The 20321-nt window shown below is 41.3% G+C and overlaps 1 protein-coding gene across 1 annotated transcript; it reads right to left on the bottom strand.

Annotated features, from left to right (window-relative positions):
• Positions 1–10999: 10999 nt before the first annotated feature.
• RPL7 (ribosomal protein L7) lies at positions 11000–18316 on the bottom strand. The gene is made up of 7 exons (XM_074898840.1): positions 18206–18316; positions 17172–17274; positions 16524–16690; positions 15747–15884; positions 15274–15383; positions 13942–14152; positions 11000–11062 (listed from the first exon to the last, which is right to left on the bottom strand). The coding sequence occupies exons 1-6, from the start codon at positions 18217–18219 to the stop codon at positions 13944–13946; spliced, it is 741 nt and encodes a 246-aa protein (XP_074754941.1). The 5' UTR covers positions 18220–18316; the 3' UTR covers positions 11000–11062; positions 13942–13943.
• Positions 18317–20321: the final 2005 nt, after the last annotated feature.

Below are 20321 nucleotides of genomic sequence, written 5' to 3'. Positions count from 1 at the left end.
CCACCAATGTATCCTTGCAATTGTGAATGCTAACTGTATACTGACCTGTGCTAGCTAGAGCATAGCAAGTAGACTGTTGAAAGGGATTATCTCCCTCTACCTAGCACTGGGGAAGCTACATATGGAGTACTGCATCCAGTTTTGGGTCTCCCAAGAGATTTGTCAACAAAACAGAAAATCTAGAGGACTACTAAGGTATTAAGGGAGATGGCATATACATGATGAGAGACTGAAGAAGAGTCTTGAGAAAAGAAGGCTAAAGGAGAGGAGAGAGGGGACTCTAATTGCAATCTTGAGGTACCTAAATGGAGGTTAGATAGAATGGAAACAAACTCCATCATCATGGGGGCACACAGCAAAAGGAACAAGAGGCAACTGCCATAAACCGCAAGAGGGAAAATTAGTTACATGAGAGTAATTTGGTATCATGGAGAAAGACTGTAGCATTTCCATCCCTGGAGAATTTCAAAACTCAAGGGATAAGGCTCTGAGCAACCTGAGCTAAGTTTGAATTTACTGTACTTTGAGGAGGTAATTGACTTCAAGAGCTTCCTTCCAATCAGTTTTTCTTCATGATTCATCTCTATTAGTTATCCAAGTTCTCATTTGCTTTAAAGTTAGCTCCTCGTCACTACAGAGCACACTTTTCTGTTCACATAAATCACATTTCATTGTTGCTCTGAGGCTAGAGATAAAGTTCTACTATTTGATGTTTCACTATGAATGTTTATCTGGCTCTTGGTGCTTTTCCAGGGATGATAGAGGAATGCCCTGGTAGAACCAGAGCTGGCATATCACCTAGTGCAGTTATCCACATTCAACTGCAGATAATGGCAAAGACATTCTCTGCATATTTTAACCAGATCTACCTCATTCTCTCTTTGCAGTTCACTACGATAGGAATAAATCACTGAAACGAGCATGGTTTTATTACCTTGACAAAGTTCCCATAATTGTTTTCACATTTTTCGTCTAACGGACACCTTTCATCAGCAACAGGCTGAGGAAAGACAGTCACTGCCCTGCAACTGAGTCCGCAGAGAGATGGACACACTTCCGTCAGTCACATTATGAGTAAGGATCTAATAGGGCCAAAAAGGTTTTGGGTCACTCAGCAGGTGAGTATTGCTGTCTGAAAAGAGGAATTATCTCATGCAATGAAGTCAGAAATAAAATGAGGTGATGTGGGACTTTTGACTGAGCAAATAAGGGTTACTTGTAGTCTCTGCAAGAGCCTTTGCTGAGCATCAGTTGCAACATCACAGGGGCAGTTACCATGAATTAGTGCCAGCTGGGTCCATGCAAGACAATGTTCATGGTTTTCAACTCGCTCCACTGGTTATTCTGTAGTATCTGTGAGCACAGTCACTGCTGGGATCTTTTTGCCAAGGTAGAAAGCAATTGTGAGGCTGGGGACATCAACCTGAGATGATGCAGTCTAAGCAGTTCTTCAGTGCAGAAAGCTGTACTTTTCAGAGCTGTCATTTTCTCTTAGTCTTAAAACAATATGACACAAACCCACTACATTTTGTTATGGGATCGGCTGGAAAGGTGCTTTCCCATAGTGCAGCTATCTTCAGCTCCAGTGAGACAGCAGGATAGAGGAGGCTCTGTGCCAAAAAGAACCTTGATAGCTCATAAAGTTGGTTTTCATTTGGTCCATTTTAATACATTTTTTTTTACTTTTCCAGATACAGCAGTTACCATTGTGAGTGTGTGAAATCACACATTTCTACAAAGTTGTATGAAGGAAAAATGAAAGCAAAAGCAACTTCAAACAGTATCTTTATTATTATATGGTCTACATTATGGAAATAATTAAGAATAGCATATAAAACTGATTCAGGTTGATTTTTACTCGGTATTATATTTGCACTCTGCAATTTATTTTCTCAAGGAAAAGAAGGGTTTTAAGCACTGGTCTATCCTAAAGCACCAATAGGCACTTCAGGCAACAACAGTGTTATGATTCTTAAGCCTGTACATATAACATACCTGGTAAACACTTTTCTAAAACAAGTGGGCAAGTAAATGACTGGCAAACCAGACATCACACCATAAATACAGCACCAAGAAGGAACATGTGTGACTGGCACTTACCAGTGCTGACAAATCAGAAAATCATTAATGTGCAGGCAGATATTGGATGACGAGTCATGAGATTGTCATACTGATTTTGTATATGTAATGGATGCACAGGTGCAGATGTACTGCGAAATTAGGAATTCTGGCATTACACTAGCCATTAATGGGTAGTAAAATGTCCTGACACGAAATTGTTTAGATTATGAGCACTGCAATTCTTTAGGCTTCAGACCCCCCAAAAATCAGTAAGGAACCTCAGTAATTTTCAGGTGGATTTAAAGATTTGTTATGGATTCAGATGTTTTCTCATAGCTGTAGGCCTCCAGCAGAAAATCTTAAGTCATTTCTTTGTCTGCAAAACTCACACATTAGATCTGGTTTGGCTCCATCTACAGATTCATTTACAAATTGACTTTGGTATAGACACCTGCCACGTCCCTGTGTGTGTACCAAAAGGTACATGGAGTTGAATACCTACAACTATTTTTAATGCTTATATTACTACTGGTTCTAAATCACATGCCCCAACTTTCCTAGCCCTTCCTAGAATGTGGACCCGACAAAACATGCATGCTTAAAAGGGCCTCTTTTAGTCTAAGTGAACTTTCAGAGAGTGACCAATACTTTCTGCAGAGGTTATAGCTTGACATGTGCTCTGATACATTCTACTTCATAGGTATACAGCAGCATCCAAAACCATAAATTGATTCCAGAACCGTATTTCACTTGTGAAGGCTCCAGCTGGATAGTGGTCAGCTTTTGGACTGGGGGCTATTTTATCTTCCCAACCAATGCCTGCTCTGGACACAATTTTAATGAATTAAGTGTAACTAATAGTAGTATTGTTTGATCCTGGTCTAAGCACAATTGCTTGAAATAAAATTTTTTCAACACACTAGAGCCTCTTTGTAGCCTTCAGCTATGTGTAGTTTTGTACAGGGGAGTTACCAAGAGGAATACTTCCACAGCATGTTACTGCAGAAGGAGCCTTTCTGTCTGACAGAGCTGTCAGCACCACTAACTAGTGTCTCAGTAGGATCCTGAAGGTCTTAAAGACCCAGAAGCTACTCATACTAATTCTGCACTACAAATACACAGGTTCAGCACTTCAAGAAGAGGCATTGCAAATGGTTAAGTAACAGAAATCCTTGGGAAAAATAATCTGTGGAGGGAGAACTTCATCATCCTGATTCCCAGCTGGAGAAGTCCTGCTTTTCTTCAGGGATACACAGGAAACTACAGATTTCCTTCCATTTCCCATGTAGAACAACTGTTAGCCACACATATTTATCTATACTGTTAAAACACGTCATAAAAAATCAGAAGAAAAATTGAATATCTTTACTGTTTTTTCAGAAGTGACAGCTTATCACTGAATAAAAAAAATTATATTCACTTCAAAAGCTCAGCTTCTGAGCAAAAGTTAGAAGTTTATTCCCATTGAAAAATCTTGGTTCAGGAACACTGAGACTGAAAACACAGTAAGAAACTAAATACCAGAACCAAGATTTGCATTCTGAAAAGCATAATTCAGGCAGAAATAGCCCCTTTTCCTCCAGCACACACATTTTGTGAAAGAAGAAAAGAAAGCAACAAGGGAACAAACAAAACCAATAATAATCTAGGCATTTAACAAAAAGTGCAGTTAAATCTAACTATGTATCAATGTTTTTAATGTAACATAATTCACTAATATTATAGTTTAAAGGTCACATGTATGTGCCATCACTTGATTTACAAGCTCCATTCATTTAAGTTTATAGTTCCTCAGTACAACAATAGTCTTCCAGAAAGTCCTAGTATAGCATCCAGAACAAAAACTCTGCAAATTTATCTATCATCTCTGCTCTTGGCTTGCTACTCCAACAGAACTGATTACTAATATAGATTACTTGTATAGCGGAGAATCAATAGGCTTGGTGAAAAGAAGCATGTTAAGTGAAGGGATAGAAATTAAAAGTGTTATTGCATTCCCCGTTTTTTTCACAGAACCGGGGGGTAAAAACTGTAAGGAAATAATCAAATTTAAATAAAAAGAAGCAAGTAGTGACTGACTTTCAAAAGAGGGCCTTGCTTGTTTGAATATATGAAAAAGAGCAGACCTAAGGAGTAGTCCAAGGATATTGCCCCTCTGCTGGTCCAGCTGAAAGCTGTGCTGGCTCAGACCTGGCTCTGGACCCAGTTCTCTTCTCAGACAAGTACCCAAACTGGTATTTAAAGCGTACCTACAAACTTAGTCCTGCAGGACTACAGGAGACAAAATTGTCTCCTAAAATTCTCCTACTGTGCAGAGTAATTAACATTTTGGCAGGGCAAAGAATCTCTGTATTTATATCAAGTCTAAATTTATTTAACATCCACAATAGATAGCTATAGACCAGAAGATACTCGAGCCAGTAGGATAATTCAGGCCATATGTAGCACTGAGTTCAAAAGAAAGCATAGCCATTACTCAGAAAAACTCAATTTCAAAGAAGTGTAGGTCATTTTTGCTGCACTTATACACGTGAATTTGAACCCATCTCAGTCACAGAAAATTATTAAGTGCACACAGACAATCTCTTTCCAGGTAAGCGTGCTAGACTACTCTGCTAAAAAGAGCACAGACTATTACCACCTTTCCAGGTACCTCTGAAAACCCGAGTCAGGAATTCATGTTTGAGGAGACTAAATTGAGGACAGGATTTTGGACAGTGAGTCCCAACCCTGCCTTCAAAGATAGCTCAGCTGGGGACTTTTGGAGAGGGAGAGAGCAATCACAGTTTTACAATGGTGGTTTCTCAGGTACATCTCCCCCCACTTGTGATTGTAGCAGCCTGGCTTCAGAGCCCTCCCTGGTCACAGTACACCGACTGGCACAAATCCCATTCCCAGCCACAGCCGCTGGCTCCCCAGCACCGCTCAGAGGCTTCCTTCTAGGCTGTAGATTCCCCTCCTGTTCCTGTGGGCTGAGTCTTGGCTCGGCTAGGTAAACCTGCCAGGTAAACCTTGGCAAGTCATGTCTGTGTAGGTCTCTTCTCCCAGCAGAAAGAACAGCATAGTACTGATGTCAGTGGTTCAAAGTACTTCAAAGACTTCTAAGAACACTGCTACACAAAGGTTTTAGAAATGGAAACTGTAGAACAGCAGTTAGAAATGTTTACCCTTCATTGAGAAAACCAGGGAGTGCAATCTGATGGATTAGAAATGAACACCATGATGGCAGACAGCCAGATGCTAGGACAGAGAGGCTAGAAGGCAGTTAACTCAGTTCTTCAGAAAGTATGGAAACAAGCTAACCTGGAAGTACTGTTCAAAATACATATTCTCTGGACTCATTCACTTCATTCTACATTGGGCCAGATAATTTTTAGTTGCATACAGTAAAAAAAAGTGAATAAAAGAATTAAAGGAGTGTCATGGGGTTTTGTCCTAAGACTTCTATCTACCAAGTTTTACGTCCTCAAAACACTTACTTGAGAGCAATAGTTTCAGAGGTAGTCATGAAAAGTAAAACCAGCAAAGATCATGCAGAAGCTTCAAAGAACCAGCATGCTCTAAACTGACAAAGCAGTCATTAAAATTAAACCATAATTATAATAATAATAATAAAAGTAACATCATCTCCAGTTAACACTGAACTCAAATCAGAGGTAAACCCCCTTCACCCTCAACACTTTGGGTTATAAATAAATGTAACATTTACATTCTGGCTCTATAGAGCCAGACATTTCTATATAACCAGTTTAATTTCTTCCTAACATAATTAACACTTCCTATGGCTAATTAAAACCAACTGAACTGTCACCCACTATTTATACTGCTTTAAATACTGATGGCTTCTCCCACAAAGGGGGTGTATGTGTATATTAGCAGACCATTTGTATAAAGAGAAGCCTCATCCAATTTTTCTTCATTCTCTTACAAAAATATAGTTCAGTAGGAGGGAATAGTGAAAGAAAAAAAAAAAAAAAAATCAGGTTACAGTCAAAATTATAAAATTAGGATTAGCACAAAAAAGTGCCAGTATTACAACCTACTAGTTAAACTTGTTCTCTTACAGTTCAGTTGTGTTAAATACCGGCAAAAGAAGTTAAAGAGGAAAAAAAAAAAAGGCGGCATGTATCTGTTTTTCAAACTAAAACTAGAGATGCTTAGAGCCTTCCATGAATCTCATTTTCCTACTTGTCTTGGCTCACTATATCTTATTTCTTTCTATCTTGGAGGCCTTGTTATAATGATGTGTGACATATAGTATTAGTATCAAAAATTTAAACACGCATTGTGCTGAAATTATTAGGTACTACTGTGGTATTCTATACACGAGATACTCAGAGTGATCAGGACTTGAAACCTTCAGCTGAATTTTATTGTGCAGTAAAAAAAAAAGAGCATAGCGTTGTGGATAACAGATGCCATCAGATATGGCAGAGTACGGTAATACTTGCATAGCTCCTAACAAAGTGCAGCAGGAGTGGAAACGTGCCATGGGTAGAGCTTGAGGACACAGCCGCAGAGCCTGGGCAGCACACACTCACACCAGATGGCCAGTGCTCCAGCCAGACTCCAAAGACTAGTTAAGTTGTACATAACACCTCTGACTGCCAGAGCAACTCAGAATGGGAAGCATGTAAAGCATGTGGCATGCTGGCTGGTTAAACTGGATTTACAGTCTCTCTGCAATGCCAAAACAGCACTAAGCAAGCGAAGAATAATACTGCTGCTTATATGTCCCTCTGCTCCCTTTTCTTCCTCTACCCTAGATTTTACTTTGCGTGTGGCTTCTTCCCCATATACACTCCATGGCCCTGTAACCGCACGCTCCCTTATTTCCCATTGTTTTCCTCCAACCAAGTACCTGCTTATTTCATAATGAAAGACACTTGGTACGATTAGTTTATTCGAAGAAATAACCTGCTTTTCTGAAGTTCTTTATCTTTAGAAAATAATTTAGGGAAAATTGCTTACAGCTCTGAACTTTGAAAACTCGCTCTTAATTTACAGTATGACCAAGGTCACAAGTACTTCTTGTTAACAGATCAGGCTAGAAATAGCTGATGTGATCACCTACAGACAGACTGAAAAATTATGGAAACTTTGTGTAGAAAATTGTTTCTGAACGTCCTTGTTCTTAGCACTTGCAATTCATGAGCTCAGTACTTGATTTTTCAGACTTTCTGGACATGAAAAACTGCACCATGTAAGGGCCTACTTACAACTAAACCTGTATTTAGGCAGGGCAAAGATACTTTTGGGATCTTAGATGCCTGGAGTACTTTGGTATGGTACAAAAGCTTTCAGAAAAAGCAAGTATGCTAGGAATGGGAACTTCACAAAAAAGAACTGGCACAATCACATTAAAGATCTCTGAAGACAAAGAAATTCCCACTACAATTTACACCTAATGAAACTAGTTGAACAGATTGTTTTGCCTGAGATTTGGAAAGGCTAAAATTTTGTTCCTTCTAAACTTAACTGTTTTCAGATTTGTATGTCTGCTCTGCAGTTTCCTAATCTTCAGGTCTTCCCCCCACCTTAGACTTTGACACAGCTTCAGTAAGGGGCAACGTGCAGAGATTTTCTCACCTACGGCTGGGTGGAGTATCTTCTGGAAACTGGAAGTAAAGGTTTGAACAAAACCCATGCAGCTGGTTTCCTAAGTGTGAGCAAACCAGTTGTATGAATCAGGGACACCACTTTGCTTGCTGGGTACTCAAAATTGACAGTAAGACCTGATTAATTCTCTTCAGAAACACAGGGGTCCCAGTCCTCAGGAGAAAGCCGAGATCTGGATTCCAAATGAGTGGAGCAGCAAAGCCTGCCAACGGTATGTGTACCATCCCTCTCCTGAGCACTGGTTACGCTGAGGTTTAGATGACTTGCCACTGTGTGCACTGCGTTAGTCCAGCTGCCCTTGTGAAGCACGTAATACCCACCATCCCCATTCTGAATTTGACTCTGGGTAGCCAGACATCTTAAGACAAGGCTCTAACTTGTGTCCCTTGAGTACCTGAATGGCCTGCATTTAGTAACTTCTGCTGTGGAACCAGGACTGCCCTCAAATCTCTTAGAAGCATAGCATATGCTTTAAAGAAACCCCAAACCTCAATTTAGAAATGACCACTGACAAAGAATCTGGCACAGCACTGGTTAAGTGTTCCAGTGTCTAATTATGTTCCATTAAAACTGTTCGCTTAAAGCCAAAAATAATCTGGCTTCAACAGACATTTCATCCTATTATAGCTTTGTTAGATCAAAGAATTCTCTATTATCAAACTACTTTTCTCCATGGAGGTAATTATAGGTAGATACTGATTTTGTAACCATGTCTGCCTTTAAAGTAAGCTCTCAGAGTATTATAAGGCATGTGCTTGATTTCTGGCACAAGAACTGGATACTGCATTTGGCACTAGTGTAAGCACTACTGGAACAAAAGTAGTATTACCTCCCCCATACCATTTGATATTCCCTTTTTAATGCATCCAAGAATTGCATTTGGCCAAGTGGGAGCTTATGTTCAGCTGACTATCCATCACGCCTCCTAACTTTCGCTCAAAACACTGATTCTTGGGATGGGCTCCCATTCTGTTTCCAGATGTATGACTTTACACTTGGTGATAGTGAAAGAGGCTGTATGAGCTGGACACCAGCAAAGAAAGGAATACTAATTAGCTGTAAAGCCTATAAACGTTAGCATGCCTGAAAAATTTGTGAGTTGTTAGCCTTTCAAACAGTCTCCTGTTGCTTCTCCAATGGCTATTAGGTAAAGCTTCTGGCTTCAGTTCTGAGGAAAAAGAGGAAGATGTCAGTCATTCTGAAAGAGGATAAGAGATCATAAAAAATTTATTCCAGAATGTGTCAGCTGCTGGCAACTACGGACAGTCAGAAAATAAGTTTGCAAGAACCTGAACTTTATCATAATGTTGACAGCAGATCTGCAGTACTTACCGCTTAGGGACCAAGTGATTGTCTTCATCAGCTACATTTTTAACTCAAATTACCTCATAAATGCTCCAAAATTTACTATTCATGAATTTCCAGTGTAAATTCTGACCTTACCATTAGATCATGAGCAGTTTCTCTAATTGCCTACTATGGGACATGCCCAAAGAGCAGTACTAAACCCTGAAAGCTGTGCTAGTATGAAAGGTGACCAACTATGAAGGATTACTGGCTTAAACACAGCTACACTTTAATATTAGTTCCCACACTACGTATTAACATTTTGCAGCTGTTACCTGACAGTGCATTTCAGAGGCAGGTAAGAAAAAATGAGTTGCTCAAGTACCATGAAAACCAAATTAACTTTCTCCTCACCAACACTTTAGCGTATGTATTTCTTTGAACAAAATTTGGAACCTACAAGGCATTCTTACCAGACAAAGGTCCTACCAGCACTGATGAACTTCAAGAGTTAAGTCTTTCATTCTCCATAGCTATTATACAAATTCTGCTATCCATTTGTCTGGCTTTATTATATCCATGTAATTCTTTTCTGTTAAGAATATACTAGAACGTGTGTACAGGTCAAACATTTCAGTCTCTCATACCCTATAGCAAAGTAATGGAAGAACCACTAGTGCAGTTTTAAGCTGAAAGGACTCATACTATACTCTTAGAAAATCAAGATGAGAACTGAGGTTTCCCATTAACAGTGCAAAGTGATTATAATAAATTTTCACGGCAAAATTTTTCCCCTTCATTCAGCAATTTATTGATTTTTTTTCTCCTTGTAAATCATACTGCTTACCACTTTATCAAGATGCCTAACAAATGAGGTACTTGTATGGTTTCCATCTCATTCACTTATTAAAACCTTTTCAAGCATGTTATCGGTAGTCTTAATTACTTGCACTTAATAGCTCTAAGTTATTACCTTAAATGGACAAAGGTGTTGGTATTTTCACATTTAAGATGCAAGCAGCTGCGTTACTAGACTTTGGAGCTCAACTCACAATAGAGGAATAGGAGACCGTGTTAAGGTTAAGCCACTATCATAATTTCCCAAGTTACTTAAAAACAAAACCAGCTTTTGACAAGCTTCAATAGACTAGCATTGCTGTTAAGACGTTTTAGTTAAAGTGCAGAAAGACATTTCTGCACAAACTGGAAAAAAGAATCAATGCCAGTGATTTTAAATGGACATCCTTCAGTCATGAAGTACGTAAATACAAGCTGTATTGCCTGTAACCAAAAAAAGCATTTCCGTCATAGCAGACGCAACTTACTGATCTGTTGTACCAAACACCTCCGCAGGCTAAGGCTCCTTCAGTGAAGTGCTCACAAGATGAGAATGTTTGAATGCAAGCAGTTACGCATTTTACAAATCCCTGGGTTTCTAATCCGTACTCTGCTGGACCTACACATTAGCAACAACTGTTCATACCCTCGTGAATCCTGCAGTCCCCACTTCTAGAGTATCTGAAATAAAAATTATGTAAAGCCAAGCAATTATCTAGAATGTGGAAAATAATGTGCCATTTTGTAAAGTATTTCATGTTTCCTTTAGTAAAAAATACCTGAAGATGTTCAGAGCTGAAAGTAATTATGAAGATCTTAAAATCAGGACCGTAACACATTAAGAACCTATCTACCCTTGCATCTTCTTCATGTAGAAAAACCTTCCCCACACAGATTTCTGGTGCACTACAACTAAGTAGGAATCCTGTCCACTCAACACCATACAGGTCACTTTATTTTTGTTGTGATTAAAAGTACAGTAAATGACAGTTGTTGCCACTCAAAAACTAATCTGTTGCCTGTATGAATCCTTTCAAATTTTTCTCCTTCAAATGAAGGTGAAACAGTATTATCTATATACTGCTAATTGAAACTATACACAGTTCTCTGAAACAGGTGACTCCAAAATTAACTTGGCAATTATCACCACTAGAGAAAAGGATCACAAAAAGAGACCGCTCAAGACAACACACTGTTTTGTGCACAATGGTTTTATTAACAGACCAGATTTTGAAAGATTGCAGCTGGGCATCCGAATCTAAAAGGGAGGAAAAAGAAAAAACTATCATTAGACATGTGTAGGTCTGAAACTACTTTGGCCACCCAAAAAAATAACACATTTCTACAGTATATAATTTGGGTTGAAAATACTAATTTTATTCCACTGGATTTATGAGTTCAATAGTGTTGCACACACTAACCTCTATATTGACATCTCTTCACTTGAAACACAGATTTCAAGTGCCAGAACTAACAGGATAAACATTTCTACCTTGAACTAGTGGTACCTATTTTCCTATTTGTCTAAAAGGATAGCTGGGGGGAAACTTGGTATTTAAAGACATACTGAGGCACTAGGCAAACTCTTAACTTTTGCTGCAGTAACTATTTTCAGCACATTTCAAGGACTCTTTACATACAAAAACAAAAGCAAAAAGCAGACTTGAGATCAGTTGTAAAGTTTGTTTGCAAGCTAAGGAAATTCAGTATCTTGCCAAAACTGAATTGTCAAAATTTGGTATCAAAGTACTATGCTCTTTTTTTCTAATCTGTATGAAGGAATCAGTACAGGCACTCAAAGAAATAAGCCAAAGAGCAGAAAACCATCTACAAATAAGGGAAGAGAAATAAGTATTCATCTTCAGAAAAAATGGCCATTTAGAACGGCAGTACTTATGAGTACCGACAATACCTCCTCTGAACCTAGTGCTCTAGTTGCCCATTACCTCAGAAACGGCAACATTCTTCTGTTTTCCACATGTAGGTTATTTGTATTTCAAATATGCACTCTATTCAGAACAGTAAGAAAATAGCAGGAATAGAAGCAACCAATCAGTTATCTTAGCTTTCCACCAGAGGTATGTTTGTTTGCAATCCAAGCAGAACAACTAACTACTTATAAGCATAAAATAAGAAACTGGAAGGTCACTTTCTGAATTGAAAGCTGGAGTATAAGCCCTGACATCTGCTACTTACATGGGATGCTGAGCTAGAAATCCAATGAAAAACACAAGCAACCAGCTGAATATCCCTAGTTTCTCTGCCAATATACTACTCCTCACAGGTAATAGTGAACTAGAAGTTTCCCTCCTGTAGAAACGCTCCTGAAAACTCTTCAAAACATCAGTATACTTCATGTGTCAGTAAAGGTGGAGGAAAAAGGATCTACGCTGACAGAAAAGCTGCAGGGTTTCAATTAAAAATAGCAATTTTCATCTTATGATGAAAAAGAAACCAGATAGGAGCATAAAGTGAAAACAGTTTTGCTCAGTCTTGGTTATGAAGCCTCATGCCACTAACTTAAGAGAAACATCTGCCAGTACTGAACTTGTAACAGTTTGTGCCACCAACAGCAAAAATTCTACAAGAATGCTAGTATGAGTAACACAGCACCACCCCAGGCTCCAAACATTACATTACAGCAGTTCTCTCCTCAAGTTACCCACTTCTCCCACAGTTGAGCTAAAAAGCTCTACAAGGACCAGTCCCCCAGTAACCAACTGTTTTCCTAAAGTGCAAATTTCCATGTGCCATGTAACCAGTGCTTTAAAACTCTGCTGCTTCGCAGATGGAGACAACAAAGCAACATTTGAGGAGCCTGGGGGACTGGAAACTGAGGGAGAACAGCCTACAAAAAAAGCTTCAAGAAGAAAAGCTGTGGGTCAAATAGCAATGTATTTCATAGGTCTCCTTTAGCTCCCTGGACAGACAGCAGATCTCAATGAGCTCAACTTGCTACACCTTGTTGGCTGTAAAAACATTTTTTAAAGGCTTAAAAAAAAGAGAATTCCCTCTCTTCAGAATACTTTCTGAGAACTCATCCAAACAGCAACTGCACCTGTTTTAAATTGTAAAGTCACATTACACACTATTTATTAACCAACTGTCTGGAAGTTAGAATTCTTAAGAAAACTGCACATCTGATTTCTAAGAACAACTAAACAAACAAAAATCCACCCAAACCCCAACCAACCAACCAACATTCTTGCTTTGGAGAAATTGGTTTGGGGATTAAATAGGTCTCTGTCTGTTATTATTTCCACGCATCCTAACACAATGAAGTTTTCTTAAATTCCAGCTGTCACAACAAAAAGGCATTTATCCTTAACTGAAAATAAAATATGGGCAACACCAGAGCTAATTTAGTGTATAAAGAAAGGTGGAAAAGGCAATGGGAAATACAAGAACTCTGAAAAAGCAGTTTTAGCTTTGAATAGCAGATTTCTCATAAAAGCAAGAAGAGCACAGTGAAAACAATAGATAAAGACTAATTGTTTGAACTAGATAGTAACTCCAGGATACAGCTGTCATTGTCAAACTGCTTTCAGTGTTAATAAACCTTCCCATTTCTGAAGGATAGAGTATTCAAATAAGCAAATTAGTCTTTCAAAATTAGCATCTTGGCCATGTTAAATATGAAAACTTGAATTGAATCCTTTGAAGCTTGATCAAGCTGAAAATTCAGACCATTAAAATGGTCTAAATTGGTATTTCCCCCAGTTCTAAACAGGCTTTTATAGCAGAAATTAGACAAACTGAAAACACACTGTACTTGCAATCACAATACTTGGATCATACTAAGAATTCATTAACAAGGGCTGAAAATTTTAGCCAAGAAAATTTTAGCTTCCCAATATAAAAGCTAAACAAGATTTTTAAGACGTTATTGGTAATGTTTATACTTCCTAAACGTATCAGCCATTACTGAAGATTCAGTTTCTTCACCAATGTTTAAGCTTTAGTAAGACTTAAAAAATAAAATCAAAATACTGTATTATTGTCCAAGTAGCTTTATACTGTAGGTACCACCGAAATATGAGTGAATATGTATTAAACCTAACATTCAACCAAAAATGACAGCAGCCTACACAGCAGAGATGGAACAGTGGATAGTATTAAACCTTGGTAATATCTCACCATTAGTTCATTCTCCTTATGAGTCTGTTGATCTGATCTTCTCTGTTACCAGCATCTCCACCTTCTACGAAGTGGATAGTTTTCTTCTTCATTCCACCCCGAGGAGAGGATAACTTGAAGGGCCAAAGGAAGTTGTTCACAACTTTGAAGTTCTTGCCAACAGTGTAAATTTCATGGATCACATCTTCCATGCAGATGATGCCAAGCTTTCCTAAAATTCAGAAACACTGTTTTTAGAAAGGCTACCGAGCCACTGGTAGCTGAGAATTATTGAGTTATTATTGTCATACCTACTTATTTTGATAAGCTTCAGGAAGTCAGAAAGCACCCACTCTGTCACAACACCCAATGACTGACTTTTCCAATTAAAATGGATTAGCTGCAGCCAATTCAACATTGTTTGTTACAAGAGGCAGCAGCTTCAACTGTTGAATATTTGCAGCCAGCAATGAAGAACAACAGAAAAACAAATCCCACTTAGTAAATCTTAGGAAAACAGGTTGTGTTCTTTGAAGAAAAGCTAGATTACATACACTTAAACAGTAGTTATGTGAGGTCAAGGAAATTCACTGAAATACTTATGCTGTTGAATAATGCAATAGCATGTTTCCTTAATGCCTTTTCAGAGTCTTCAGTGACGTTATAACTGCTTGTAAAATACAACGCTAAAAAGGAGAGCGATTACAGCATAATACTTGTACCTTCAGAATCTCATTATCTATCACACTGTAAAAGGAACAAACATGAAACAGTCTAATCTGAAGTGATACACCAATCAAGCACCAGAAGTGAGACATCAGCGTTTGCTTTCATTCATGGCACGGCTGGAAAAGAAGCCTCCCAGAGCAGTCTATTTCCAGACAACTGATCCCTACACTTTGTTTTTCCTAAATATCACTTTTACTAGCTAGTTCTTCTGACAGATAGTTTACAAAGTCTGTTTACCAGATCACGAAGGTCTAAGACACATACAATGTCTAATATTAAGTTTGAAACTTCAAATCTATGCATGATAACCTTCTTTGCTGTTCAGTAGATCTGCAGCACCTTTTCATTACTGAAAGATCTGACCTATTAAAGGTCAAGGAGTTTACATTTAAAGCTATGAATTTAAAATGCTACAATTTGATTCTTTACACTGGTTTTCAATACTTTATAGCAAAGTTATTTCCAGCCTGCTCTGTATTAAGCTATTCAGACAGAAGTAGAGATTATTAACCAAGCACTACTATTCTATCCACCAGAGACAAATAAGGATGGTTATCCAGCTTCGCATTAGTCATCCAAATGCAATAAGCTAGTTTATTCTTTGTTAAATGAGGTGGTATTTACCAAGGCGCTTCTGGATCAGGGAATTATCAGTAAGAGCAATGCGCTGCTTGTTGATCTTGCCATAACCACGCTTGTAGATCAATTCATGCACAGACTTCAGATTGGGATAACTGAAACAGTCATGTAAAGAAAAATAATTTTAAGTCTTTCCAAACCACATTCCAGTTAACACCCCCAAAAGAAATTTCTCTAACAGCTTAAGATCTTTTCAGCACGTCCCAAATGTAAATACAAGAGCAATAGAGAAGCAAAATTTACACAAGTTCCCAAGAACACTAAAATGAGAGCGTAATCATCTCTAGCATCACCTTTTAAAGCACTACCTTAATCATGTTTTCAATTCAAAGCAGGAAAGGCACACAAAATAAAAAACCATTTTGAACATAAGGGAAACATGCAAGTCTAGTGTAGCAAAACGCAAAGGGTGCACTACATTTGCACCCCAATTTGACAAAATCGGCCATTTCACTCACCCCCATGCAATATAGGGTTCAACAATCCGCAACATGTTGATGGAAGCTTTGTTGAGTTTTACAAATGTGCCATTAAAAATCTGCCGCAAGCGAAGAAGCTGCAACACCTTGCGGACCTTAGGACTGACACCATTGGTACTAGAGAACACAGGAAAAAAGCCTCCGTTAACTACATCCCAGAAAACTCTTAAGTAAGTTAAAAAAAAACCCAACACAACAGTATTGTTCCAAGATGAGACATATCACTATTTTACCAATTACACAAAGCAAGCTTAGTCAATTATTTAATACTGAAATATATTGAGGTAGTAAATTAAAACAGATCTATTTCCATTAAAATAATTAAGCTAACGCTTATTACTGAAAACAGTTTAGAACTAACTTTGTGCTCTCCTGAACGTAATTTCCAGTCATGCTTTTTTGTAGTTTTCTGTAACACTTTACCAAGGGAGAGTTAAAAAAACCCTTCAAACAAAGCTTAACAGAATGTTAGGGAATAATGGCATGTAATTTTATCAAGATTATGGTGAAACAGAACAACTGTCTGCACATATTTTTTGTCTTGCCTTCTTCTTAGAAATCAGGGCTTCCTAAATACAGTAGACATAGCCAGCATAATGATTTTGCACTTGATTAAATAAGCCTCTGGCACATGTACAACACAGTGCCAACAGCTTTCCAATCCATCAGTGGAAGGCTTGATCTGCATATTTAAGCCCTCGAAACAGACAAGTAACATTTGAACACAAAATTGTTTACATCTGTATTCTATCTTACCCTCTTATCCTGATCACAAATGCCAGTTTCGGTTCCGCTGGGACGTAGTAATTGCCAGCTTTTCGAGCCATCCTGGCCATACGAATCTCCTGCCTATACATGTGCCTGTACTCCTTGTGGTAAGCTTGGGCTCTTGCATAGATGAGTTTTCTTTGTGCCTTACGGTACTGAAATCAGTTGAAAATTCCTTAAGATTACATTATGCCTTTTAACACATGAAAATCACCTACAGATAACGTAGCATATCTAGAACTTCTCACAAATAAAACGGATTAAAGGACCATCTGCTCATGTCACGAAATTCAAAATCATTCTCTCTGATATTCTAGAGAATCTGGAAGACTCTTACACAGCTGTGCTGCTTAGCTTTGAACAACGTTCTCATGCATCAAGCTTACGCACACAAAGAATATAACCTCTTACCTTGTAGAAGTCTAACTTTAATCTTATAGACAACTATATACTTTGCCCTTACTGTGCCTAGAACTGGTTACTGACCAAAAAAGCATATTTCAGTCAAAAACATTTTAAAAAGTATTGACATGCTAGACCTAAATCCTGTAAACTTCTGTACTGCGCTACATCAGCAGTAGTGGCTCATACTGCAACAGATAACCAGTTCAACTTAAGGAGTGATAAAATAGTCACCTTTTTTATAGCCAACATCTTCTTCTGACGTTTGGCTTTGATAGCTGCATAAGCCTGCCGCTTTTTCAGCAGGCTTTCCGGTACAGATGGCACCTTCTTTGCTCTAAATGAAAACAGAAAAAAAAAAACTCTTTTAGCCGATATGAAAAAATTGGGCTTTAAAAGTGACACATGACAAACATCAATGCAAACTCTTAATGCATATGTGAGGCCTCGCTGCCTCAAACCAGTTCATTAAGGCATCCTTCACATTCCCCCTCTTAACAGGCCTCAACGAAGCTCGAACAAATATACTTGACAAGAAAATCCAACAGAACAGCTGCTGAGCTGCACACAACCACAAAGACTAAGACCACTTGAATAGCAAGAGGGTTTTGCCCCACTTTGCTACAGTCCAATTTATAGTAAAACAAAGTCTGTTTCAAGCACATGACTTTCCGATTAATATATCTTTCAACAGGTACTTTAAGAGAATGACTAGTTTAGCAGTATTCTGAAGTTTATTTCACATGACTTTAAACTCACTCAGATTTTAAACTCTTCGAGGTGACAAAACTTGCAAGACGAGTGTTTACAGACCCATAATTATCCAGGCGAACTCCTACCTTACGCGTACCTGGCTACGACTCCCTCCTCAAGCCGTGCACGGCTCCGCGCACTCCCGCGCGGTACTGACGGCCCGCCCGCCAGGCCAGCAGGAACTCTGCCGCCCCAGGTCCCTCACCCACAAAAGCGGCGCTTGGGGGCCAGCTCTCCCCCCCCCCCCCCCGCCCCTTCCTCACCGAGAGCCGGCGGAACAGCAACCGCCACCTGCGGAAGCGACAGGACCGGCGGTAGCCGCATCCCCGCCGCGCTGGGCCCTACCCTCCCGCCGCTCCCAGCCCTAGGCCGCCTGTCACCTCTCCCGCGTCACCGGTGGAGACCTGGTGACTGGGGAGGGGCAGAAGGGAGCACGGCGGCAGCGGGGATATGGAGGAAACACCACCACAGCCACCGATGGCAGCGGATTATCCCGAGGTGCAACAACCACTTACTCCTTCTCCGCCATGATCAGCGCCGGAAGAGAAAGGGCAGGCGCATGCGCAGGACAGACTTAACCCATTTGCCTGCGCAGGCAGGGCCCTGGGCGCCAGCAGGACCCCGGCTTTGGGCTTCCGCGGCGGTGCCTGACTGTAGGGGGGGCGCCGGGGTGGCCGGCGAGTGCCTGAGGTAAGAGCGAGGTAAGAGCACCCGGGAGCCGCCCTCCGCCTGGCGGGACCGGGACCGGCTGTATCCCGGTCTGGGCGGGAGCCGCTCCTCCGTTAAACCCGGCCTTCCTCGCAGGAGGCTGAAAAAGTGCCCTGCGGCCGTGGGGCTGCCAGGCATCTCCCGTAACGCGGGATTTCCCCAATTCCATTTATTTTTTCCTTAAAATCTGTACAGAAAGCCTGCGGGACGCCACCCCCCGCCCGGCGCTTTCAGCACCGAGGCGGGGATGGAGGCTGAGAGCGGGGAATCGCCGCTCCTGCCGCCGCCCTCCTCAGCTACTTTCACACTGACAACCTGGCAGCCTGGAGGGTGAGGGCAGCCGGAGGAAGACCGAGGCAAAGGCCGAGCCTCGTTAGTGGTTCCCAACCGTGCTCCTCCGGTGCGTCCCCGGGGACCGAACCGCTGCCATCTGGAGAGGCCCGGGCTCCCGGGAGCGTTTCCATCTCAGCAGCGGGATGGAGCCCCGCTGGAGAAGCACGGCGCTCGTCTGACTTCGAGCGCTGCTGCTCTGCTCACCCGCGCCCAGGCCTGGGTCGCCCCATCAGTTGCACCTATGGGATCCTTCTCCAGGATGTGTGGGGAAATGGGAACGGTGGGCTCTGTTTGTATTGGGTTGGCTTTCATTTCAGCTCACCATACACAAAGAACAATTGCATAGCTAGAGAAGGAACGAAGGGTTCGGGAAGCTGTGCTGGCAGCAGAGCCACCTATCCCAGGACAGTGGCTTTTGATCGGGAAGGCTGCTCAAGGCTGCTGACAGCGGCTCTGTGGCCTGATCCTGTGAACCCCTACCTGTTCTCTTAAAATCACCCAAGGAGGCACCAGCCCTGACACATCGTTACATATGCACAGGAAGAAGGGAAATTAGTAGAACTTGGAACAGGAGTTACCCGGTGTAAAAGAAGTGTAGGTGGCTGTGCCGGGGATAACAAATGCTGAGCTCTGCGTTTGCTGGTTTTATTTGTTGCCTGTTGACAGCATGCAGAGGTGCTTGGTGGCACTGAAGAGCATTACTGAGAATGCTTTGGTCTTGAGTTGCAGCTATATCAACGTTAATTTTTGTAAAAGAGCATTACTTTATGCTAATATAGAAGCTTGTATCCCTTGATCTCATTAAAACTATTACAGATGGAGGCAATTAGAATCAGCACGCAAACGTGCCATATATCACCTACAATATCTGCCAAAGGAAGAGGTTGTCTATGCTTCCTCCCAAAACTTTTGAACTCAAATTTCTGCTTGAGTCCGTGAGGCAGCGTTCACAAAGTTCCAACAACTTTTCTGAAAACAGGTGGCTGCCCTTTGGCCTGTGGCTGTGGACGGGCAGCAGGATGAGCCCTGCCCACCGGCGTGTGGGAAATCGCAGGGGCACGCTCTGCTCCTCGTCCGCTGGAGCCGGCAGATGCCCGGGAGCGGGCTGCACCGGTGGCGGTGGCCGCAGGGTGCCCAGCTGTTAACTCACGGAAGAAAATACTTCCCGTGTGCTGGTACTTCCCGTTTCAACCGGTGGCTGGTTAGATATTAATAGCCTCTATATATGTCTGACAGACCAAAAGAAAAATCCCCACACGTCGGGTTTCGTTCAGCAGTTCCTCGCAGCTCAGCAGAGATCCGCGAGGCCGGCAGGCCTCGGGGAACCTGGGGAGACCCCGGCGGCTCCTGCGCGCCGGCCGCTTCCGTGCGTCTCTACCTGTGAGCACGAGCCTTTCGCGCTCGTCCGTGCTCTTGTAAGCCACGCTCCGGCCCCGGGCGGGCCGCTGCAGGCCTGCCCGGGCGGGCCGCTCGTCTCCGGCCACCACAGCCGGCGGGCACCGGCCCCGGCGAGCCGCCCGCCCCCCGCTACGGCCGCCGCTGCCTCGAGGTGGCGCTGCGGGGGCAGGCGCTGCGCACCCCGGGACATGT

This window comes from Athene noctua, chromosome 2, assembly GCF_965140245.1.
Source record: "Athene noctua chromosome 2, bAthNoc1.hap1.1, whole genome shotgun sequence".
NCBI lineage: Eukaryota > Metazoa > Chordata > Aves > Strigiformes > Strigidae > Athene > Athene noctua.
This window is presented reverse-complemented; position numbering and strand designations above follow the sequence as displayed.